The following is a 25,026-nucleotide window of genomic DNA, read 5'->3' as shown; positions in this document are numbered from 1 at the left end:
CCACATTTTGATTATGGCGTAGTTTTCTAGGTAAATGTTTGCTTCGCCCCCACACCTTTTTAGCCTTAGGACATAGTATATGTTATACTACTACCTCCGTTTCAAAATATATTTTAGTCCAATTTATAGTATTGGGCTGAGTTTAGTGTCATAGAAAATAGGGGGAGAATTTACTATTTGCAACTACCAAAATGATAGCACTCAAATACCACTCTCCTAAATTTTCATTCCCAAATGCCATCCGAACGCACATGTCAGCCTCACTTTTCATTCAAACATAAGTGGTGAGGTCCGGGTGACATTTAGGAATGAATATTTGGGAGAGTGGCATTTGAGCACTAGTATTTTGGTAGAGTGACAAATGGTAAATTCTTCAATTGAAAGCTTAACTATATTACACTTAACTATTTCTTAGCCGCACTTTTATCAACACGCCACAATTACGGCAAGCTTGCTTACGCATCTAACAAACATCAGTCTCAGTTTTTTCTTTTACCAACCACTGCATCAGTTCACTTCAGGTAACCAACTGACAACTAGCCTCTAGTATAACGGAATGAACAAAGCACACACACACCAGGCAAGGTTGCCTGCCTAACTACTACCACTACACTACTAGCCACTTACTAGCCAGTAGCCACTCGCAGCGTCCTCTGTTCCAGTACGTGTGGTTCTGGTTCATCATCGTCAAACGAAGCAAACGACGACGAAACAAACTCCCGGATACGGCGCCCTTCTTTGGTCAGAATCTTTCAAACTTCAAAGCAAGAAAAAACACAAACAAACAAGAACCATCTCTGCATTCCGCCATACATTCGCGTCGATCGGTGTCCACTGTACAGGTTGATCGATCTCTCGATCGATCAGAGATAGATCAACGCGTTGATCGATCAGCAAGTTCAGTTCAGTTGCGGCGGCCGGGGCGCGGCGTGATCTTGATGACGAGGCCGGGGAAGACGTCGTCGGGGTCGTGGACGTGCGGGTTCTGCTCCAGGATGTACGGGTCGCCGCACCTGTCGCTGATGCTGTGCAGCGTCTCCCCTTCCTCCACCACGTATATCTCCTCGCACGGCCGCGCCGCCGCCAGCCGCGCCCCGCGCACCACCACCACCTCCTCCTCCTTCTCCACCGACCCCACCAGCAGCAGCGCCACCACGCCCAGCGCCAAGCACCACGCCACCGCCTCCGCCGCCGCCCTCCTCCTCCTCCTACTCTCTCCCGCCATTGCCATGCAGCTAGTTGTTCTTGCCTCTTCTCTGCTTTGGTTTTGGTTGGTGCTTGAGTAGCCGGGTAGAGAGTAGGGGTGGTTTATATAGGGTGAGACATGGAAGCAGGTGAGATTCAGAGAGATGGCTCCGGTGTTAGCACTTGGCATGGGGGAGAGGATCAACTGGAGAAATGGATGCTGATGTGTTGCTGTGTGCTATAAGTGCTCACTGATGAGTGCTGAGGCCTGACAGAAATTGTATTTTTTTTCTTCTTTGACATTTTTAAAACCTGATGAATAGTTGATGATTTCTGGTGCAGAGAATTGATTGGTGAGTTATGGGTTCAGCGTATCTGTTGCTGCCATCTTGTTATATACTACTAGAAGTATCTTAATTTTTATACGTACAGGTGTATTCAGGAATCAGGATAGTATCTTTCATCGGTTCAAATTATCCAGAAAAAGTATCTATCATGGTCCACAAGTAAACATATGCATCATTTGACATACACAGGACAAGGGCATAAAAACATGGCATTAGGTAATTGAATTACCTGGCTCACGTGCAATAATCCGCATTTGTGATCTGGTGATTACCTTTACCTTTGGAAAGATCTTTAAACGTGTAACAGCGGAAGACAGAGCAGCAGCAGTACACTGCACCAGTACAGACACCTCACAACGACAACCGATTCAACGAAGCGCACACATGCTCCCGATTGGTTGCGAGTGCGTCGACGGAAAGCGCCGCAACGCGCACACACACAGACGCAACAGCAACGCAATCACGCAACGTGATTCCATGTCATCCAAACATTCGTGAACCTAAACTCGTTGTCGTCGAGGAGAAAAAGCCCTTGAAGATGGTAGTTTATCTCAACAGGCAGGAGCAGAATTGGCACGATCGATGCCCAAAAAGTCCTACAAAGCAGCTTCTTTTTTGTGAGCTGGTGCTGTCCTTTGTGGCCATGGAAACAAGGGCGACGTAGTGGTGTGATTTTGTTATTGCTCACGGTCACTAGCCCGCCTTCTAAATCTTCGCGTTTGGGATCATGTGAACATCCGTGAGCTGGACGACGAACTAGTTTACTGCCACTTTTGTACCCATCGGACGAAAAAATTACTACAATTGGCAGTAAGTTGTTGCCTCCGTCTCAGCTCCAAACCCAGATAATTCTGAAAAACACCTAATTAGCAATTTTCTCTGAAAAGCTTGCTTTTTGATTCATTTTATAGATTTCATAACTATAATTTTCTATATTTAAAATGAAAAACTAAATCATTGAAAGAGTTTCTGATTCTGAAAAAAAAATTACAGCTGCCTGAAGCTCCCAGGCCTAAACTCCAAGCAGCACGGTGCGCCCGTCAGATCGCCAGTAAAATCCTGTGACGCCGTGCAGCGCACATGTACTACACGAGTTGTACTGTACTGTACCGACATGCGCGCGGCCGCGCCACGTACCGAGTTCCCGGCTCGATTCGCACATCCGCCCGCCTGCCACCTGCGTCAACGACACGGCCACCCGCCCACCTGCAGTCGGGCAGGTGTCGCGCGCCCGCCCGCGCGCGCCCTTCCACGTACGTACGCGTGGCAGTGCAACGATCACGTCTCGTCTTTCCGCTTGATTTGGACCGAGGCACCGAGGCCCCCCTCGCGCATGCCATATCTCGTCTCGCGTCGGCGACCTCCGATCCACCGAGCGCGCGCGCGCGCATGCGCCCGCATGGGCGGGGAGTGGCACGCCATGGCACGGGTGCGCGACAACGACGACGACGACCCCGGGGCGGCGGCCGGCAAAGTCGTTTCATCCATGCATGCGGATGATGGAATGTATCGATCGATATTTGCGCTTTTGATCTGCACGATCGATGGAGGAGTACGTGCGTGCGTAGAGCAGATAAATAACAGACTATAAACCAACTATAAACACATTTTGATTTCGAGTAAATAAAAAAAAAAAGAAGAGCAGCGGGCTATATATTTATAGTCAGCTGTAGCACGAATTCTAAGATACAAGTGCGTATAACATGTGAGATTAGATATTAATTGTGTAGAATATGTTTATAGGTAAATATTATATAAATTGACTATTAAGTTAATTATAAATGATTTAAAGTCAGCAGTTGGCTATACTATTAAACTCGTACGCACGCAACGCATATGCTTGGGCGGCTTTCGGAATTCGGAAATCGGAATCGCTTTTGCACTTTTTTGCCAGTGTATGAACGTTCCGCGCGCGGGTGATCGATAGATGTTGCTGTCGTGCACCATTTGCTCTCCATGCAGCGTGAAAATGGAAAGGAAAGGATGGGGGAGGGTGATGACTGATGAGAGGGGGGAGATAGTGGGTTAGGCCGGAGGCACGTACAACGCCTATGTATGATTCTTTTAATTATGTCATATATGATATCTTTTGTCATTTGTCACCTTTTGTATCATATCATACAACGCATGGTCGATTGTTAGTCAGGGTGTATGTATCCCTCTCTGTCTTCCTATATCTTCCTTTTCGCGAATGGGAAATTTCTGATGAGAAAAGGGAAGAGGTATGGTTTGGTGTGTAATGTTTGCTGACACCGTTGACATAGTGACGGTATGGTACAGCACGGAGCTTAAAACGCAATTTATTCACCATAGTACATGGCCTACAATAATTTCGACTTATATAAAAATGTCATTATATATCTAAATATCATTCAACGAAAGGTCATTATCTAAAAAAGATCTTTCAACGAAAAATGGAGTAAAAAAATTTAGACGGAATATGGAGTAAAAAAAGTACACTAGGAAAGTTAATTACAAAACCATATTGGTGTTAATTAGAATATAATCTCTCTCTGTCCCAAAATAAGTGTAGTTTTACATTATTCATGTGTAATATTTGACCATTAATCTTATTTAAAATTTTTTATTAGTATTATTTTTGTTGTTGTTAGATGATAAAACATGAATGGTACTTTATGTGATTAATTTTTTTTATTTTTTTAATAAGACGGACGATCAAATGTTGGACATGGATACCCACGCCTACATTTTTTTAAGGATGAATGTAGTAACTATAATATAATTACAATATAGGTACATTGTACCTTTAATATAAGTCAAGATAAACAATCAACACGTCTGGTTGCTCAGTTGGTAAGCCTTCTCTTTGAAACACACTTTACTCTTTTTCTTCTTAGAGGCAGTAGCATATGGATCTCAAACACATTGTGACATTTTTTTAATAAAAAAACAGTAAACTGCACGACCAAGCCCTAGACTTGCTCACTCGTATTATATAGGTCCTAAACTCTTCAAATACATTTCTACATCATGAACTTGGTAATTAAAATGTGACATTAGATCCTAAGTTGCCACGGCACCTGCGGGATCTTATGTGGTGACATGATCATGACATGCCACATGGCCATTGCCTCTTTCTCCTTTTTTTCCTTTTTCTTCCTCTTTCTTCCGTTCTTTCATTCATGTTTCATATATGGTGGAAAAGAAAAAGATGAAAAAAAGGAAAAGGTAGAGAAGAAAAAAAATAAAAAGGAAAATTTGTTATTGTAATGTTCATGTGGCATGTCACGTAGGATCCCTGAGATATTGTTGTAATTATAGATTAGAATGACACACTTTAATATTTTCGAATATTAAAAAAAATACTTTAAGAGTTAAGGATCTGAGTAACATGGATGAATAGATTTATGGATCAACCATGTAATTTACTCGTAAAATAATATAGGGGTAGAATTATAGCGAATCCGTTTGACTTTATAGATAGCAACATACTCCATCAGTCTCGTAAAAATCAATTTAGGATTAAACAAGATATATCTTTTTACTTTTTATACTAGGATATGCCCTATGTTGGTTTCTATGAGGCGGAGTACGTACACCGTTCCGCTGGCCGGTAGGCAAAACGCGCGTGACACAAGCAAGTGGTACTCTAACTTTCTGTACTGGCAACGGGTATGGTTTGGGCCAGCGGTCAGCCTAGTGTGTGATCGTGCTGGGCTTGTAGCGTTTAACATTTCATTCAGGGCCAGGTTGGCAAACTACAATGACCCGGAGGCCCACATGAACACAACGGAGGGGGCGTATCAGAGAAGAAGGCCCGAGACACACCATTTATTTTGGGTGGGCTGCATCAGGCATTCATCAGAATTGCAGCCTCTAAAAACAAGAATTCCAAGTGAATAGCACAATATCTTCTTCTCGAACAGAAAAGTGAATTATATATTGTGCCTTCTCAACCGTTTCCCTGTGACGACGTACTAAAACCAAATGGAAATGTCAAGTGCAATAATTAGGGACTATACAGTACGGAGACACGCATACGGCTTCCAAAAAACTTCCAAACTCTTAAGTCAGAGAGCTGACAAATTTGCCTTCGGGACCCATTGATCACTAGTGAGCATTAAATTTCATTTCTATAACAATAGTATCTTGTAATTTTTTCAATTGATCCCTCAAGTACTCCTCCACTACTAACTACTTACTAAGGTGCATTAGACAATCGCGACAAAACATTCCTTTAATCAACTTTCCCTTTCTTTCTCAACATAGTTAATGTTATCAAGTTCGAATGCTAAAACTACCAATGATGCATCTTTACTGGAAAAATTTAGATAAAACTCTAGAATAAAAGGTGACCTGATGGGTCTGCTGACGTTGATCTGTTACATGAACATAAACTTATCCAATTATCTCAGTTCAATGTCAGCAATTAAGTGACACATGACCCAATCATTTTCATCAACCGATCTACCACCACTACTACTACCACCTTCGCAATAACGGCAATGACACCCCGGCTAGATCGATCGGACGGCGGGCGACAACTTGGTGGTGCACATAGGGCGCAACAGTCGCCGTCCGATCTGATATATAGGTAACCAGTGTCAAAACTTTTGGCTAAAGTAGCAGTAGTAGTAGATCATGGCCAATGGGGCCAATTGCCAACCAATCTGATGATTCTGTACTTTGGTAGTCTTGGCTCCTTCTATATTTTTAAGAGAGAGATGAAATGGATGTTTCGCGGCTATTCTGTGAGTTCTAAAATTCAATGAGGGGGAGGGGGGATTCTACACGATTGAGATAGAGATGGGAAATGGATGTTTAGCATCTATTCCTTTGAGTTCTAGAAGCATGTATTTTTGAACTGATGTTTAGGATTAACTTTTCTTTATCTTACAAATGTACTATGAGCCTTCATTGGCTTGAATGTTGTATCATAAAGTACAAACCATGAACTCAGCGTACTATCATCAATCAATAATGAACCTGGCTGATTTCTCAGCTTGCCAATAACCCATTGAATTATTGAGAATGGTTGAATATAGTGTTTCGTCAACAAATACGCTGTCCTAGTTAGGCTTGCCTAAATTCTCTACATTTTCTAGCCATCCTATCCTGGTTGTCTGCCCTATGAAACCACTCTCTACAGTATTGGATTCTTCACAAGAACAGGCTTGGGTCAAGAACAGACTCGATAGAAATCATAATTTTCAAGTCAAAAAAGAATAGTAAAATTCATAAAACCACATATTCTCTAGCAGAACTACTACGCAACTACAGATTTAACATAAATTTATCATGCAATTACATATTTTTATAGAGGAATATGACAAATTTGCCAATTATGACAAAACAACATAAGTTAGAGTTTAGATTCTTTAACACTATGGTTTTGCTGAACCTAATAAACAATATAGGTTTGTGATAAATTTTTTTATTAAATATGTAGTTTTACAGTACTATGTAGTTCTATAAAAAAAGTTGAAAACTAAACATATAGTTCTGCGATACACCACTTAAGATGTAGTTTTGCCTGTCGCAATAGTTTGGCTAAAATACATGTACTTTTACATAATTTACCCAAAACAAAAAATTAAGTGTAGTACTACAACCGTACAAGCGAATGATCCAATTCAAGCAAATTTGGGGTGCTTTTCTGCTTGTTTCCCCCCAACTCTCCAGTCTCCACACAAAATAATGCCCCTGATCGTTTTGTTTATCTTTAGGCCTTTTAGCAGCTCACCCTCCTCACCTCCCACGAGCCTCCTCGCGGCGCACAAAAACAAACCCAGACACACAAACAGGCGCACACATCCCCATAGCCCCCAAAAACCAAAAAAAAGAGGAGCAAAAAAAGAAGAGAAGAAGAGAAAAAAAAAATCCCACGCCGCGTTGGCTCGCGATCCCCTCCTCCCCCCTCCCCTGTCGATTTGCTCCCCGGTGGTGGCCGCCCACGACGAACCCCCGCGCCGCGCGCGATTCGATCGCTCCTTCCGGATTCTGCTCCCGGACTCGGATCTCCTCCTCCTCGTCGAGCTCCTCCCGCCACTGCCCGTGTAGGTCTACCTGAGTTTGGGGGGCGGAGGGGGGGAGGGGAGGGGGAGGTGATGGGGATTGGCCGGGCGCGCTGGGTGGCGCTGCTTGTCGGCCTCGCGGCAGCGGCCGTGGTGGCGACGTTGGGTGCGTCCGAGGGCGACGCCGATCCGCTCTACAGGTATGTAGGGCTCGTGACTCCGTGGATTCTTTGTCCAGTGTTGCGACATCTCTTCAAAGATTTGGTGATTTGGCGAGGCTTGTGGGGGTGTGTGTGTGTTTTACGTTTGGTTCGAGGAGCTGATTGCGTGTGCAATGGAATCAGCGAGGGTGTGTGGCGGTAGTCGTTCTTAGGCATTTGCTCGAACACCTGGTGCTCGTTGGCTGTAGAGCGCAAGATTTGGTTTGGCCTCAAAGCATGATTCGCCCCCCTGAATACTGGTATTTTGGTCATTGATTTCTTATGAAGAGATTGCACCAAGGAAGCTAAACTTTTTAGAAGTAACTCCCAATGTGTGTGTGCTCTTTTGATTATCTAACCTATATCCATGATCATGCGTGAGAAACAAAGCTTTGTAGGGTATTTCATGACCAAAGCTGGGAGATGTGACCTCCTGATGAAGTCCTGTGATTTATACATACAACCTTAGTATTTGAATCCGTACATAAAAAAACTGTTTAGTTCTCTGTTCTATAAACATGTTGGGATGTTGAAGGTTGAACTGATGAGCAATGACAAGCTAACTGCCTGATTTGTCCCCAACTTGTACAGAGCCTGTGTTGACGAATGCGAAAAGACGGGTTCCCTCCGAGAGACCTCCGTGAGGCACTGCCAAGTTCCAACTGATGACCATCCTGCTGATAAATCATGGTACGCACATGAACCATTGTACTTGCAGTGGAAAGAATGGAACTGCAAGAGTGAATGCAGATACCACTGTATGATGGAGAGGGAAAGTGAAAGGGAGCAACTTGGATTAGGGTCAGTTAAGTATCATGGCAAATGGCCTATGAAGCGTGCATCTGTGTTTCAGGTAATCAATCAATCATGTACTAATTAATTGCTTAGCTTTTTTATAAACTTGATCTGTCTAGGCATTCCTTTTTCAGTTCTACCTTGTGTCCTTCACCTATCACTAATTGCTTTTTTTTTTCCCTTCTTGCAGGAGCCTATTTCTGCTGCTCTTTCCGCGCTCTCTCTCCTTGTACAATTTAATGGGTGGCTATCTTTTTTCCTCCTGCTTTCTTACAAGCTGCCTCTTAGGCCTGAAACTCAAATGACATACTATGAATACACTGGCCTATGGCACATTTATGGTCTTCTGGCCATGAATGCATGGTTTTGGCGTGCCATCTATCACAGTTGGTAAGCCCAATACATTGATGAAAAGTATGATTCCAGTATATGTGTTTGATCATAATTAGTTGAACTTGATTCTTCCATTGCTTGCAGTGATACAGTTTGGACAGAAAAGTTGTATTATTCATCATTTGCTGCTTTTATTGGGTACTCCCTTATCTTGGCAATATTGCGAACTCTAAATCTGAAGGATGAAGCTTCCAGAGTGATGGTGGCAGCTCCAATTCTGGCATTCACAACAACTCATATTTTGTATCTCAATTTCTATGAACTTGATAAAGGTAAATTTTAGCTGGACATGATATTGAACTTTTGAAACCATTTTACTTATTATAGGTTTTTCATGATGAATGCATCATTCCTGAGTCATGACTTCCTGCAGATAATTGAAATACTGTCTTGCCAATCGATCTGTATATTTTGTAGTAGTGACTAGTATTGCTTGTAAAACTTAAGCAGTAGTGAAGTTCTGAGTAGGTATCATGTTGCTCTATTTAAACCTGTTACTGTACTAATGTCGAACCTGCACTCTACATTTCTACACTCAGATTATGTAATAAACTATTGAGGATCTACCTAACTGTTAGAAAATATTTGTGTGTCAATATTTCAGTAGGTATGTGTTAAAATGATATTGCGTAACCTTTTAGAAAGTTTACATCTATGTATGCTGATGGTTCCTTTTTTTTTTCTTTTCTTTTGCAGGCCTAAACACAAAGGTTTGCACTGCTGCTAGCCTTGCTCAGTTCCTCCTATGGGCAGTATGGGCTGTCATGACAAAACATCCTTCATGTTTTAAGATCTTGTTTGTCATTATTGGAAACGTATTCTCAATAGTCTTGGAAACCTATGACATACCACCACGTTGGGGATATGTTGATGGCCGTGTATTTTGTGTTGCTATTTCTATTCCCCTCACATATCTCTGGTGGAAATTTGCCAAGGAAGACGCTGAGATGCGCACTTCAACAATCATCAAGAAAACAAGGTAGTGTTCAGCACAAGTGAATAGCACAAGGATTTGAGCCTATGTGAAATCTTATGCTCGAGATTCAGTCTTACCTTGTAAAAATTTGATCGTTCATGTTCTTTCTAGGCAGCTTGTGAATTATGTTTTTTTCCATCCCTTTTTGCCTCAGCTCAGAGGTTTAGGGTTAATGCTTAGGGTGTGACTAGTCACTTTATATTCATTTTCTTGTAATCCCGACAGTGTAACACGGTATGCTTGTAGCTGTGGTAATGTAACAGAGGAACGTAGATTCGAAGCTTTCTGAATGTATCATTGTGATCTGTGGCATAATAATAATTCTGGTTCATGAAAGCATGTGATGCTTGTGCTTTGTTGGTCCCTACTTTGCTTTTTTCTCTTTTTCCTTGGGGATGTTGTTCATATCTCTGTCACCCAAGAGAACATTTCATGAATGCCTTTTCCCCTTTACACCCGACACGATGAAGACTGCTGAAAAGAGAATTTCGTTACCCGGGTTAAGTGCAGTCTAATTGGCCTTAGGTTGATGACCTGTAGAGTGTACATTTACATCCAAACAGAACAGTAATCTTCTTGTTTCCATTGCCACTCTGACAAAACTATATACAGATGCATCTGCTTTATTCCACTGCCCCTAACTCACTACCCCCCTATATCAACCTTCACTGAATCTGTTCTATCTCACGTTTACATTACACTCGATTTGACAACTTTGACATCCAAACAAAGAACTACTTCGGCAACGCAATCAGGTCACTCACCAGCTCGTGCAACAGCTCGTCCATCGCCATGGCCGCCACCACCACGCCGGCCTCGCGCTCCTCCTCGCCGGCGTGCATCCACCGCCGGCTCCGCTCCATCTCCGCCATGACATCCTCGCCGTGGTACAGCACGTCGTTCAACGTCCACGGTGTTCCCGTGCCCTCAAGCCAGGCCTTGGCAAGTCTCATCGTTTCGCCGTTCTCTCGCCGTCTCCTCTCTCGTAACAGACTGGTCGGTGCATGCAACTCAATATTTCTGGAGCTGCACTTCGCCTCGACGAAGAAGTCGAGGAGGAGCCTCTCGGTGACGTCATCCACCACGCCGACCGACACGGTGTCCGCCAGTAGGTCTAGGAGGCTGTCCTCGTCGTCGTCGGGATCTTTTTGGGAGACGCCGTCGTTCCGATGATCGTCGTGTCGTGGCGGCGCCGCCGCTACGTCGTCGGTAATGCACTGGTGCTGTACTGGGACGATGCCGGCAAGGCGGTCGGACTCCGAGGCGGCGAAGCGTGCCTCGAGATCCACGCCGCTGAGCTCCGCCATGCTCCCGAGCCGTCGGATCTTGGGCTGCAGTTGCATCTTTCTCCCTGATCCACGGTAAACGGTAAAAATATACTAATGAGTTATACTTCAAGTAAGTCGTAGGAGGCTAGAAGCAGCAAGTACTTGTTGACCCCATACAATTTTTAATATAGAGTTTGTATATACAAATATAAAAAGGTAAAAGGGATAGAGTTACTAGTAGCTAGTAACTTTACTTAAGCATAGAGTTCTTTTACATGGCTTAGGGATAGAGTTTAGTAGCAGAAATTATTTATTTTGAGAACTATTAGAAAGTATTTAAAACCTCATTTCAAAAAGAAAGAAAGTGTTTAAAACATTTAGGGCTTGTTCGGATCGTAGGATAGGAATTCAGCTCACATGGAAAATAGATGATCGAAAACATAGAAATACAGGAGATAGAATCGTTCGGAGTAAAAGATTATGATGTGACATGCACTCTATTTATTAGGAATTTTTTCAAGAAATCTCACCTCACCTCATACTAAGAATCTTATGAAATTAGCTTGTAAGATTACAATCCTTAGGAATTTTGTGGGATCCATTCTTATGAAATGAATGATGCATATAGAAAAAAAATCCAAGGAATTTAATTCCTACAATCATCTTATGAAAAACCTCTAAATCGAATGAGCCCTTAGTGAATAGTATTTCCCAAAAATAATGTGGAAACCCTATAATCCTAACAAGCCCTTAATTAACCAATCCCAAATCCAGTAAATTTCGAGAGTCAAATATGCTCAATCAACCAAGATAAAAAAAAAAGCTGAGAAAACCACTGGCCTAGTATGTGCCTTTTGTGGCCATCTCCGACAGTCACTGGTCGGGTGGGCCCAGTAGGATCTTTACACGATCCGGGATTTCCGCCTTTCCCGGGGGCCCGTATGAACAGTACAAAAATCGGAACATCTTCTTTTGTCCATGCCCCGTTTCGTGTCCGAGCAAGAGACAGAAACAGAGCAGATTCCGGTTCGGCACTAGCACTAGGCGACGAACACCTCGGACCCGTCCCGACCCATCTCATCTGAAGATTTGACACCATTGTGTAGACTACACAACACTACTATCACACAGTTAACTCGACACGTTATGCATTTTATAGTACGTAATTGTCCTTTGGTTTTAGGATAAACTTTGGTTTGTGACAGATTCTTCAGAAAAAGGATGAGTGTACGTGTTCAGTTCAATCAGTTTGCTTACTCTGGAGCTGGGCGAGGCTGTCGCTGAAAGAGAACGAGCACGCGCCGGCGGCGACCCTCTCGTCCTCGTCGACGGCGGCGGCGTCGTCGTCGTCTTCGTCGAAGGGGAAGTCCATGACGCCCACCGGACTGAGCTGCTCCTTGTCGTCAGCCTCCTCCTCCTCATCCTCCTCCTTGGATCCCCTCTTCATCACCTGCATCACACCGTACACCAGCAATCATCCACCAATTTTGTCTCAACCACACAACCCCATTTTGTCATCTCGTCCATTTCTAATCCACGACCTTTCGCCACGGCAGCGTCAGTCCAAGCGACGCGTCTGTAGCGGCGTACGGCACGACACATCGTCCGGCTTTCCCGGACGTCGGCTATAGTGCTAAGCTAACTTGTCGTTTCAGCGATAACGATGCTACTATCAGCATCACCGCTGAAACGACGAGTTGGTTTAATTTTAGTTGGGGCATTAAACCATGTGGCCGTCGTGTGCACATGCAGAGAGCGGAAGCTACGCGAGGTGAGGGTAGAGCGTGCCATGCACAGGACACTGGCCCCGCTGCATCATGCTTCCGGACAAGCCCGCACTAACTGTGCAACGGCCCGCTTTGCATTTACGCTTTGCAACCACTGCCCCTTCTGGTCCACTGAGCCACAGAGCTACTGCTCATGCATGCACAGCACCAGCGAGCCAACCACACCACAGAGGCCTCTAATCTCTACGAATAATTAATTAGTGGTATCATCTGCAATGCTACTTCTATCCTTGCTGATCAATGGCCGTAAAATCAGTAGCCAGGTACAACCCTACTGATTGATCGATCAATGCATGGATGGACAGGTCATTTCGACCGATCTCGATCGATCAATCACCACAATTGGAGCAGCAGCTAGCACAGGGCAGTAGTAGTACTACGTATTATCGCACATGGTACACGAATTACTACTGTACTACTCTACACCCTGTGTACATAGGTCCATGTTTGGCTGTATACGCTCATCAATGCAGGAGTCAGTAGCTAGGGCTCCCCTTTGGATACTCGTAACATGAACAAGTCAGGAGATTATCCGAACAATCGAGCAATCCATGTGTTGGTGAATAATGGATCGCTGCTACCGAATGAATGTGCTTCGGTTGTGGCATTTAATCGCCGTGGGTGGGGTCTCCGCTTCGATCGTTAATTGGTGGCTAATCCCACTTCGCCCTGGAGTTTACGCAAATTTTGGGGCACTAATGCAACTAAACCCAAGCTACCAGCAGCTGAATTAACGCCCAATTATTGATTCCTCATCAAGGTTAGTGAGTGAGTGAGTGAGTGATTGAGTAGGAGAGAAGTGAGGTTGATGGAATGGTTGATTACCTCGTGGTCGGCTCCGGTGGTGGAGGGCTCGCCGGCGGCGTGGAGGCTGTCGTCGGAGCTGGCTGACGAGATTTCTGAGTAGTCGGAGTGGGAGCGCGACTTCCTCCCGCCTGTGGAATTGCTGGACTCGGACGTCTCGGAGTCGGAGCTGGAGCTGCAGCAGCTGGCCACGGCGGGGGCGGTGGAGCTCGCCGTCGCCGGCGGCGCCGCGGCGGCGGCGGCGGCTTCCTCGTCTTCTTCCTCGCGCCGCCTCCAGAAGCCTCCCCTGAGCCGCCGGGACAGGCTCTTCGAGAGGCTGGACAGCTTGGGCCGCCGCATTGCGGACGACGACCGGTCGGCGACGAGGCGGTGCCGCATTGGCGGCGCCGCCGCCTCAGCCGCGCCGCCGGCGACGCAGAGGCGGCGAGGGTAGCAGCGGAAGCCAGCGGCGCTGCAGGACTCGCAGTCCAGCTCCAGGAGGTCCTTGAGCCTCAGCGGCTTACTCCCTCCCGCCATTGCCGCCATCCCAGACTCGGATCCGATGACAGAACGAGCAATGCAATGCAATGCAACGCAGAGACGGAGACGCGAGAGGTAGCAAGCGCGCGGTAGCTTCTCCGGGCGAGTAAAGAAATGTGCGTGGGGTTTTTGATGTTTTTGGAGCTTGTTTGGATCGACGCGAGAGCACGTACAGGTGAGCTGCGGGTTGTCGGTTGGGAGATGCAGCGAGCAGCGGGCAGCGACGGTGGTGGCGGTGGGCGGAGCGGCTGAGCTGGGGAGAGTGGGAGAAGGAGGAGGAGAGAGATCGCCTGCTAAATACACGCTCGGCTCAGCGCGGCGGATTTGGTTTGCCCCGAGGCCGAGGTTATCGTGGCGTTTCTACCTGCTACTAGTACTCACTCCATGGGAGGCGCGGTGGCTACGATGTAGGAGTACGAGCTATAGGAGTTTTTATGGTTTGGTCGCTGCCTAGCTTTGTGACCAAACGGGAGTAGGAGTAGCTTGGAATGACGAAACCGGAGTGAGCTTTGTGACCAAATTAAAGCAGTAATCCCTCAGTTTCATATTATAATAAGAGCCCCTTTGATTCGAGGATAGGAAAAATACAAGACGTGAAATAGTATGTTTCTCAAATCCTACAGGAATCAACAGGAAAGATAATAGGAGCTATTTGATCGTGCTATGAGAAAAACAAAGGAAAGTTCACGCTATTTTTTCTATGAAATGTGAAGCATATGAATACAATCCTATAGAACTTTTGTTTCTTTTCTATGAATCAAAGCAACATGTAGGAAACAAATCTATAGGAATTTGAATCCTATAAAAATCGTTTGCCAATTATATGAATCAAAGGTTCCTAAATCGTTTTGATTTTTTGTTAAACTTTTTTGGTTTGATCAAGTTTATTGAAATATATAATAACATTTTTACACAAAATAAATATATTATCAAAATATACTTAGTGTTATATTAACTAATTCAATATTATATATGTTGCTAATTTTTTTATAAATTTAGTTAAACATAAACAATATTTTTTTTAAAAAATAAAACAACTTGTAATACGAAATGACAGGGGCAGTAGCTTGGAATTACTAATCCAATAGAGTAGGTTGGCACTGTCTGTAGTACTAGTACTCGAGGGAACTGGATAGGCGGTCAATGCGTGTAATAATAAGGACCGTTCCGTGTCTCTACTCGTACACGAGTGTTTGCTGGGTGAAAACTGATGTGCACGAACACATGCTGGTAAGAAGTTAATAAGATCGATCCGACGACCGAACAAGGTTGAATTCCGTAAGAAAAACAGAGAGATCGAAAGCGATCACTTGGTGATGCGTACTAGTAGTAGTAGTAACGTAAATACTCGATCGGTACAATTTCTCAGTCAAAAGAATACTTCCTCTATCTCTTAATATAAGAGATTTTTAACATTTTACTTGTTTGACCACTCATCTTATTAAAATTTTTTTTATAAATATAAAAAACAAAAAGTTATGTATAAAGTATTTTGAATAATAAAGGAAGTTACAAATAAAATAGATAATAATTTTATTTTTTTTAAAATAAAACGAATAGTCAAACAGTACAACAAAATAAAAAAAATCTCTAGAGGGCGGATACAGTATAAAAGAAGTAGTCGGTACAATGCAGTGGTTGTACTGTACGCTACTCTGTTTCTCTAGGACTGACCACGTAAGATGTGAAAGGCTCCCCTGTTTCTGTCGCAACCAGGGTGGTGTCCCGTGTCTGGGTGATCGCGGCGTGAACTCGTGTGGCCTTCGCCAAATTACAGCAGCAGCGGCGGCGGTAAAACTCGGCAGAAACGACGACGGATCGGATCGGTGAATTTGTTTGGGGGCCTTGGACCGGTGACCCGGTCCCGACTCGTACCACGCAGTACCGGATTCGCGGCGAGGCGAGCCTCGGAGCAGGGGCCAGTAGGGGCGCGTGCAGCCAGCGTCCGCGGCGCCATTACGCCGGCGACGTGGCGCGCGTCCCATCGCGTGAAACGCGGCCGCGCCTGCCGGCAAAACTAGGTTCTATTCTTCTCTACCTACGCGCAGATCGAACGCCAATCTCAACGCCACGTTCCAAAATAAACCAATCCCATATGGGATTTAACACATCAGGTTTCTCTTATTGCTTTTGGTACGGTTACAAAACCTCCGCGATAAACTACGTGGTAACCGTGAGACATATCGTGGTTAAAAAACTGAAAAGATTACCGTGTATGGTAATTGTGATAACCACGTGATAACCGTACGGTTTTGTTAAATCCTTCTGTACATTTTACCGTGTATCGGATCTGCAAAATCGAAGCGGGCAAATTTTTACACGCTTTGCTTCAGCTTCGAACTGAACCACACAACTTTTTTACAATAACCTTCACTAATGTGATTTGTTGTTCGTGTTTCCAGACGATTAAACTACTGCTCCGACGAGCTTTCGGCGCGGCTTCCGCGGCCGCCGTGGCGACGATTCGACGCGATGCGATTCGATTCTGCATCTGGCCTGCAGATTTCGCTCGTGTAGCCTTCTGCACGAGTCAAGTACAGTTGACTGCTACACGTGGAGAGTTGGAGGGGAATAGATACTGTCTGCCTGCCTCCATTCTTTTACTTCGAAAACGAGGCTCGAGCAGCCGAGCTCTAGTCCAGTCCAGCTGTGCCTTTTGATTCTCCTTGCCTGTTCTCCTTGTCCCCTGCCTGATTATTCCACCCAGTAATGGAAATTAACCGTGTGCACAATTTTAATTCACTCTGTTCAACGAGGTCAATCAATCTTCAGGAGAGTCGTCAGAGGCTTCAATTTTTTTCGAAGGTAATCGAACATGAATGCAGAGGTCTCGAACTCGAACCAAATTGGCGGCACCAAGCAAATGCATCGAATCAATGCAGCCTGGGCGAGCAACTGCCGACGGAACAGAAGCACGACGGACGCTTTGATGGTATGGTCGCCACTAGCTGCTGCCTCCTCCTCCATTGGCAGATGGGAGACGGCTCAGGACACCGGTCTCGCGATTGCAGCCTCGTTTGGGCAGGCTAAACTTGATATAACCATCCGTACGAAGCGCAGGTCTCGACGAATTTGAGTTAGGCCGCTCAATTTGCATTAGTAAACTCGGTCGAGTTGCAACAGCAGCAGCAAACAGCTGTAACCAGAGTTGCCTCATGTGCTCAACCCGCAGCAGTAGGATACGATGAAAAATTGGGGGTTTTTTCTTTTTCCTGCGGTACTGATGTACTGTAGCCTGCATAACCTGCAGTCTGCATGCAGCGCGAGCTGCACGTAAATGTGCCGGCCGGCTCACAGTTTCGCCGCGGCTTCTGGTCGTCGTCGTCGTTGCGGCAGCCGATACAGGAGGGCGTTTCCAGAGATGAACCTACAGCTGTGTGCGTGTTGAGTCGCCGCGTTGGTAGAAGCAGAACCAAAACTGCATCTTTATTGTTGCCTGTTACCACTTCGTGGAAGCTGCTAATGAGGGCATGTAACTATGGTTGTCCGACTCTTAAAACTTGTAATGTCGACGGTTTTATTCCTTATTGAAAATATTACTTGCGGTTCGAAATTTTGGCTCTATAGAACAGTTGCGGATCTAGAATTTATAGGATAGGTATTCAGAATTTTAAAATAGCTTTTCCAAGATATAACGATACAGATTGATATGTTGACGGTACGATACACTATTTTCATATTACTATGACTTGTGCGCATATATGATAAAATATATAGACTTGTGCACCTCTTATCTTGTGTTAGAAAAATAACTACATCATATCTAAGGAAACTTTAAGTTTATAGGAATGATTTTGAATTTAAGGTTTAATTAAATTTTTGGTGTAGGAGTATATAGAGACTATGTGATGAAAAAGGGTTTCAAGGAGAAGGTCTTGTTTTAAAAATGGGACTAATATAAATTAGAGGTTTGGAACTTAGAAGTAACATGTAATATGGACATCTTGGATCTTACACCCCCCCCCCCCCCCCCCCCCCCCCCGCGTGTTTCACATTATAAGATGTTTTGACCCCCTCTATCTCTCGTCTAGATTTACTAACATCCATATGAAACCAAACAAATATATGAAGCACATACATGGATGTATTTCAGAAGGAAGTATGAGCACATATATATGAAGTACATACATTTGAAACAAAGGAAGTATTTCAGAAGGAAGAGATTTAAATATAAAACTCAACCAAGAAACTCCAAATCAATAAAAAGGTCGAAATTATAAAGTTGAGATGATACTAATTTGGGCTTTTCTAGAAATGGATGGAAATAAGAAATGGTTCAAAATTCTAGGAATTTAAAGCAAGATACATCAAACATTCAATAAAAAGGTTTAAGATTCAAAAATTTGAATCAAGACATAAAAGGATAGAAATATCTGAAATCAACTTTTCAGATTAAAAGACACACTTTATATTTCTCCGAATAGAAGAAATAATCGAAGTAATAAGCAAAGAATCGTCATGGTGCATTTTTGAAAATGTTAAAATTTTCAGGATGGTACATTGATCTTACCCCTTGTACAAATTGAATCCATAATGAATCTATTAAGAATACAAATCGTTCGTTCGGACACCCAAAACCAGATCATCTGGAGTATCTTGTTTTGTTAGGATATGCCAATTTTGGTTGTCAACAGTCCTCAAGTCATTGCATACAAATAGACCAAACAACTATTTCTAGGCACATATGTTGTAATCTGGCATACACTTATGCCAACATCCACCAAAACTCCGAACCAATTTTTTTAAAAAAAAATCATAGTCAAATTTCTTCACTAATTTTTCATCCCAAAATATAAACCATTGTTTTACGCACCAACAGCTGTATAAACAATTTTGTTTTTACAAGCGACATTTTTCCATGATGTGAAAATTGTCAATGCTATTGGAAACATTTTTTCACATTATGAGAAAACACCAGTGGTGTGATGGTGGAGTTGTGGGTGTATGACTTTACCCATTAGGATCTAAATCATGGTGCCCACGAATATTACACATATGCAGGTGGGCTTTTAACAGAATTTTAGTGAGATAAGGGATGTGCAGTTGGTTTTCGTTTGTTAGAGCCTGTGTTAGCTGACGTATTCATGGGGGTGTGAGTGCACTGTTAATGTGTATAATGATGTGCATATATGCGTCTGCGGTATAATTGGGGGGTGGGATTGTCTTTAAAGCGTATGTTAGAGGGCACATTCGTGAGATGTGAGTATGGTGTTGCGGATATAGTGATGTGTGCGCACTTCTGCCATATAATCGAAAAAAAATCACATTACCTGCTTGTCTCAAACTCAAACCGTTGACTAATCTAGGAGAGTAGGAGTATCTTTTGCAAGAAAAAGGTGTCCGTGTAACTGTATGTCCCAGTATCCATATAGTACATTGTATGTGTATTGTGTCACCATCATCCACTTGGATCACACCCACGCTACGTCTACGTAGAGGCGCATCACCACGTACGCACGTATAGTACGTTAGGACACACATTCCTCCGTACGTCCACGTCTCAGGGCGATCGATCCTCACCACACCACCTGCAGCTGCATCTGCTCGATCCATCCATCGATCGATCATGGCGTTGCACTCGCGCACATACCCTCCTCCATTACCCACAGTACGTGGTCGAACACTCAGCTGTGATCCCACAACCTCACCACGCCGCCGCCCTCGTCCATTATTCCACCGCCGTCCGCCTGCAGGCCGAGCATCACCGGCGGTGGGCTGATCATCAGCCCCTCCGCCATGCTCACCATCAGCCTCGGCATCTCCAGCACGTCGTCCTCGTCCACCACGCCGCCGCCGCCGCCCCCGTCCTCGAGCTGACGCCGACTGTCGTCGTCCTCCTCCTGGTGTGCCATCGCGGCGGCGGCGGCGGTGGCCGCGGCGCGCACGTCGTCGGCGGACGCGGACGCCGGGGCGGGGCGCGACCGCGCGGCGTCGGGGAAGTTGAGCGCCGCGCCGCGCCCGCGCAGCGCCAGTGCGGCGGCGTCGTACGCCGCGGCGGCCATCTCGGGGGTGGCGTACGTGCCGAGCCATATCCTGCTCGGCTTCCGGAGCTCCCGGATCTCCGACACCCACTTCCCCGCCCTGAACCGCACGCCGCGGTACACCGGGTGCCGCGTCTCCGCCCTCGCCCGCCTGATCCCGCACGCCGCCGCGCTCTGCCTCCTCCCCTGCCGCTGCTGCGCCGCCGCCGCCGCCCGTTGCTCCATGCCACAACCCAACACACCAATCCACACCTACGTGCCTCTCACATTGCTCACCACACTGCCACACTGATCGATCACTCGATCAGCTCATCAACATGCACGTACTTATACGTACACTGGCCTGCTCTACCAATAGAATTTCGCACCGTCTAGTACGGATCGTAAAAAAAAACAAACTGGCTTATATTAGAGGAAGATGTGTACTAAACTCGACCGAAACGGAGGATTGCGAGGGTATAAAAACGGGCGGGAGTTGGTGAAAACATTGGGGACAAATCGGGATACGCGTTTCTTGCTTGCTCGATCGACGCTGGGCTAGGGATTAGCTGTGAAGCACAGGGAGCAAAAAAGAGTGGCTGTTTCAGGCTTACAGGACGGTCAGGCCAATGGCGTCTCGCCACATTGGGGGAGATCTCACATGTCGCAAAGCCGCTTTCGCGTTAGTGCGCGACGAGGTTAGTACGATCCTCGCGTCCAAGTGGCGGCTGATCAAGCCGTGATCTGCAGGATGTTAATTTATTTTTGACCCGGTCTCGAACACCATAATTAAGGGTTTAATGGAAAAGGTGAAAGGGATCAGTCTTGGCATGATGAGTAGATGATGAATCGCTAGATTCTTTTGTTTTCTTGCCACCTACCATATCCAGTTACTAGATCACGAAGCTAGCTAGCTTGTAGGAGCCATGCATGGTGAGAGATTTTTGTTTCCTCTGAAAGACAACGACGAGAATATAATCGCTGCAACACTCCATTTTCAGAGGCTCATATGCTTTGGATGGTGAATTAGTGATAACTGATCACCAGTCTGAATAACTGATCGCCGGCTGTACCACGATCGATCAAAATATGAAAAACATTTTTGTGTGCGTTGACGAGTGTGCTAGTTGTTAAGCACGGCCAGCTTGCAGAGAGAAGAAACAGCAAGTCCTACCAACACTGCAGGAGAATTCAGCTGTTAGCCTGTAACTTGTTAGCAACTTAGCATCAGTGCTCCACGACGATACGATCGAATTGCTGCACTACACGAAGCTGTGGATGCCCCCACAAGGCCACTAGTATGCATGGGACCTGAAGGGGTTTTTGGCGATATCTCCCTGAAGGCCCACATGGTGATGAATGCATGCACTACCAAGCTAAGCTAGCCCCAGCTGCTTGATTGATTGATGATCGATGCTAGCTAGCTGCAGATCCATCTGTGGTTAGCTTGGAGTAAAGCTCAATCCAAGCATTTTGTTTGCCTTTTGGAATTTGGGGGAAAAGGACGTTCTTGAACTTATCCCCCAAATAGTATACTATTCTGCGAGAATGTCAAAAGCCAGATCATCCTTTTATGAGCGTTCAGCATCTTACATTCTGCAAGCTTCCTTGAAAGTCGAAAGCTATCTGGACGATGGGAACACTTTTGGCGTGGTCGTGAAGTTGTACATGCATGAGTTTGCCATTAGTTAGTGCGTAGATCCTGATAATCATAAGAAGTATCTACGTGTCATTTCGCCCCCTTCTCCCCGCCGCCTCACCGCCCCACCACCACAATCGGCTCCAACACGGACCTACCGTACATCACTCTGGTCATCCCTCTAAGCCGGAAACACCTTCTACTTTCTCCACCCCGACTCAAATACTCACTGATGTTTGCTGGAACTCGTCGGAGATAAATCCATAGCATAAATCATAGATACAATTTGCAAGGTTAGAAATTTACGTGGTTTCACCCCCAAAAATGTGTCAAGTGATGCGCAGCATTCTGATGAAGATATTACACACTTGAACGTGCTTAGAAAATAATTTGTTAGGTTCATGGATTACCCATACCAAAATCTATTGAACATGTGCTGAAGGATTGTACATATCGGTGTGGTATGCATATAAGTGGTGCGTGCGCGTGTTCCACTCAACCAGCAAAATACTCCATAGTTTCTACAAGAGCGGTGGTGATTGGTGAAGCTACATGCCTACTGTAGCCTCACACAAACATTTTCTCCCTTAATGTCTGACGTTGATAAGTCATCGGCGATCCCATCTAGGCGTCAGCTGTTGTATCTTGCTGCCATCCGTCGAGTGGCCCGATGCCCCAAGCTGGAGCAGCAGGTAAGTTCTCCTCCAATACGGCGAAACCCCTAAATCCTTGTCCAATTGCCACTTGCTCTCTAATTCTCCTAATCCTATACCCTAATCCTCTGGATCTGATAATGGAAACATCTGCTGAATGAATACTTAATTTTGCGGTTTTCCTTCTTGTTTACAATTTCAGCCACATTAAAATTGGTCAAGTGCTCAACCAAGATCAATGAAACATATATGTTACCTTATTTTGGTGCTTACGAGATGTTTGGAGGCTCAGAGCTAATAGATATATTGAAAATTGAACCTTCTTTTGTATTTTTTTTTTGACCGGGGAAGGGGGGGGGCAAAATGTCCACCTAAATACATTACGTCGACCTTCTTTTGTATGTTAAAACATATGTTAGTTTCTTATGTAGTTCGAGGAAGCCTATGAGTATAAACATGTATAAATTGATTGTTATTTGTTTTGTGTATTGGCCTTGTGTATGTCTTGCATCTGTGTGTTATCCTCATTCTAGTAGAATCTGTATCAAGCGGCCCATGCCATGGCCCGTGTATAGTCATAGCAGCATGAACGACTTTTGGGCTGCCTGGCCCATCCAGCACGGCCCATGAAAAGAATCACGCCCAAGCCATCCGTTGTACGTTCAAAATGACACTTGTTACTATGGGGCGAAGGCGCAAAAGCTACACGTTTCAGGGAAACTTTACTTCGAGCAATTCTGAAACAAACTAGTGGCGAAGAGAAATAACTGATATTTTTATTCTTGTTTTTATTTCTAGGCTTTAATGGTCTTATCAGCTATTCAGCTGTAACCCGTGGAAATAAAGTTTTTGTGAGACAAATTTTAAATGCTAAAGATAAATACTCTAGGACGGTCACTCACTCACTCAGTTACGCAGTCTCCTTTAAGTCAGGAGGAAAAGGATTGGTGTAGTATGGACCTGGTGGCCACTTGTAATATGAAAATGGAACCGTGCCAAATCGATTGGTCCTCTTCCCTATCATGATCAGTCAGGCCCATACGCCCACTTTGGTGATGCGATGTGAGTATGTGACCACACCGAGAGATAAGTTATAGCCATATTGGCTGTACTAATAAATCAAAGCAAAAGCTAAAATTTGAATTTTCAAATTTTATTTTGAAATTGGTTTTAAGATATTTTTAATGTACTTTCTTTTTCAGCATCGACTTTTAGAATGTTAATAACACATATATAAAAGTTTCACCTATAAATTATTTTTATTCTCTAATATTATAGCTTGCTAGGGAATATGAGCAATCGATAAGAACCTCAAGAAATGGCGAAAGAGCGTGCCTGGATTAGGCCTTTCATCCGACACTGCACATGCACACTGCACACATCGCGTCCAGGCTTTGGCCGAACATATCTAGTGTTAAACGAGTACTAATAATAATAAAAAGAAGAGTAATTAAACGATGAATAACCAATTGCAGAAACGCAATCGTTCTAGACAGCCATCGCCGCCAGAATATTGAATTGTTGCGGAGACATCTGTAGTCGAAGATTTTGACAGGGGCAGGCGCCGGCCGTATCCTTCCTGTCCGTTTTTTTCTACACGGCAAGCAACGACAGGTTGATGGCTGGCCCATCAGCTTCATCCGGCAATGGACCCAGGATAATGGAGGGTTATAAAATAAACGGTTTACCACGACTAAGGTTAGACGTAACAAAATAAGTATACTATGTCAGGATATATAAGTGTTACGTGGACGTGCAATTTTTTACGTGTTTATGAAAAAAATAAGTATTGTGAATGAGCACTGATGATGTTTTAGGGTGATGTAAACGGTTTGGCTGTATTTGATACCTTTGGGTGAAAGGTGAAACGGAAATTTTGGAGAAATTTCAAAAGAAGTAGAAGTTTATTGGAAGAATAATAACGGAGCCTCAAAATTCTCTCTCCCATATGACAGCGCGCGTTGGGAGAGCCGTGTCGTGCGGTGTTGAATTTCCACTTGTTAACGACGCCCGCCATCACTGACTTTGGCCGTCTCGCGTGCATGCATCCACCTTTTTTTTTTTGTTTTCAGCATTGACATCAGTTGACTACACAAGTCCTGCATTGTGCTTATCCAATTAACTTGCCAGCCACCATTACAAAAAAATTGCATCTTGTGGTCGTGGCAAGCTTAATTTTAGCTTGTTCTAGTAGATCAAGCAGTACCATAAAAGCAGTTGGAAACAATATTAACTTATCCTCTCTCCGTATTTTAATATATGACGCCGTTAACATTTTAATCAACATTTGATTATTCGTCTTATTCAAAAATGTATGTAATTATCATTTATTTTATTGTTACTTGATTTATCATCAAATATTGTTTAAGCTTGATACAAATATTTTTATATTTAAACAAAAAAATTTAAATAAGACGAATGGTCAAACGTTGGTTGAAAAGTCAACGGCGTCATATATTAAAATATAGAGAGAGTATTATTTTCTGGAAACGGTCTTAATATGGTGGGGAATTTTTCATATTGAT

General features: G+C 44.4%; 4 protein-coding genes across 4 annotated transcripts; 1 reads left to right on the top strand and 3 right to left on the bottom strand.

Moving 5' to 3' along the window:
• Positions 1-344: 344 nt before the first annotated feature.
• On the bottom strand, positions 345-1,280 carry LOC4349160 (uncharacterized). Its single transcript, XM_015757463.3, has one exon. It carries the CDS (start codon positions 1,229-1,231, stop codon positions 905-907), a length of 327 nt encoding a protein of 108 aa, XP_015612949.2. The 5' UTR covers positions 1,232-1,280; the 3' UTR covers positions 345-904.
• Positions 1,281-7,377: 6,097 nt separating this feature from the next.
• LOC4349159 (uncharacterized) lies at positions 7,378-10,210 on the top strand. Its single transcript, XM_015757352.2, has 5 exons — positions 7,378-7,707; positions 8,299-8,560; positions 8,693-8,892; positions 8,980-9,167; positions 9,592-10,210. Exons 1-5 carry the CDS (start codon positions 7,601-7,603, stop codon positions 9,876-9,878), a joined length of 1,044 nt encoding a protein of 347 aa, XP_015612838.1. The 5' UTR covers positions 7,378-7,600; the 3' UTR covers positions 9,879-10,210.
• A 166-nt stretch (positions 10,211-10,376) lies between these two features.
• Positions 10,377-14,513, bottom strand: LOC4349158 (uncharacterized). The gene is made up of 3 exons (XM_015758363.3): positions 13,752-14,513; positions 12,397-12,589; positions 10,377-11,222 (listed from the first exon to the last, which is right to left on the bottom strand). Exons 1-3 carry the CDS (start codon positions 14,253-14,255, stop codon positions 10,606-10,608), a joined length of 1,314 nt encoding a protein of 437 aa, XP_015613849.2. The 5' UTR covers positions 14,256-14,513; the 3' UTR covers positions 10,377-10,605.
• A 5,010-nt stretch (positions 14,514-19,523) lies between these two features.
• Positions 19,524-20,663, bottom strand: LOC107277951 (ethylene-responsive transcription factor ERF027). Its single transcript, XM_015758498.3, has one exon. It carries the CDS (start codon positions 20,453-20,455, stop codon positions 19,874-19,876), a length of 582 nt encoding a protein of 193 aa, XP_015613984.1. The 5' UTR covers positions 20,456-20,663; the 3' UTR covers positions 19,524-19,873.
• Between the last annotated feature and the right edge of the window lie 4,363 nt (positions 20,664-25,026).

The sequence above is a fragment of the Oryza sativa genome, chromosome 10, assembly GCF_034140825.1.
Source record: "Oryza sativa Japonica Group chromosome 10, ASM3414082v1".
Lineage (NCBI taxonomy): Eukaryota > Viridiplantae > Streptophyta > Magnoliopsida > Poales > Poaceae > Oryza > Oryza sativa.
Note: the sequence above shows the minus strand (reverse complement) of the source record. Positions and strands in the feature narration are given on the sequence as shown.

Excerpts from the sequence above, each read along its gene's own strand:
- LOC4349160 (XM_015757463.3), bottom strand. The coding sequence starts at position 1,231 with ATGGCAATGGCGGGAGAGAGTAGGAGGAGGAGGAGGGCGGCGGCGGAG.
- LOC4349159 (XM_015757352.2), top strand. The coding sequence starts at position 7,601 with ATGGGGATTGGCCGGGCGCGCTGGGTGGCGCTGCTTGTCGGCCTCGCG. Across the intron at positions 7,708-8,298 it reads GACGCCGATCCGCTCTACAG|AGCCTGTGTTGACGAATGCG; the intron begins GTATGTAGGGCT and ends CAACTTGTACAG. Across the intron at positions 9,168-9,591 it reads TTTCTATGAACTTGATAAAG|GCCTAAACACAAAGGTTTGC; the intron begins GTAAATTTTAGC and ends TTTCTTTTGCAG.
- LOC4349158 (XM_015758363.3), bottom strand. The coding sequence starts at position 14,255 with ATGGCGGCAATGGCGGGAGGGAGTAAGCCGCTGAGGCTCAAGGACCTC. Across the intron at positions 12,590-13,751 it reads CCACCGGAGCCGACCACGAG|GTGATGAAGAGGGGATCCAA; the intron begins GTAATCAACCAT and ends GGTGTGATGCAG. Across the intron at positions 11,223-12,396 it reads CAGCCTCGCCCAGCTCCAGA|GGAGAAAGATGCAACTGCAG; the intron begins GTAAGCAAACTG and ends ACCGTGGATCAG.
- LOC107277951 (XM_015758498.3), bottom strand. The coding sequence starts at position 20,455 with ATGGAGCAACGGGCGGCGGCGGCGGCGCAGCAGCGGCAGGGGAGGAGG.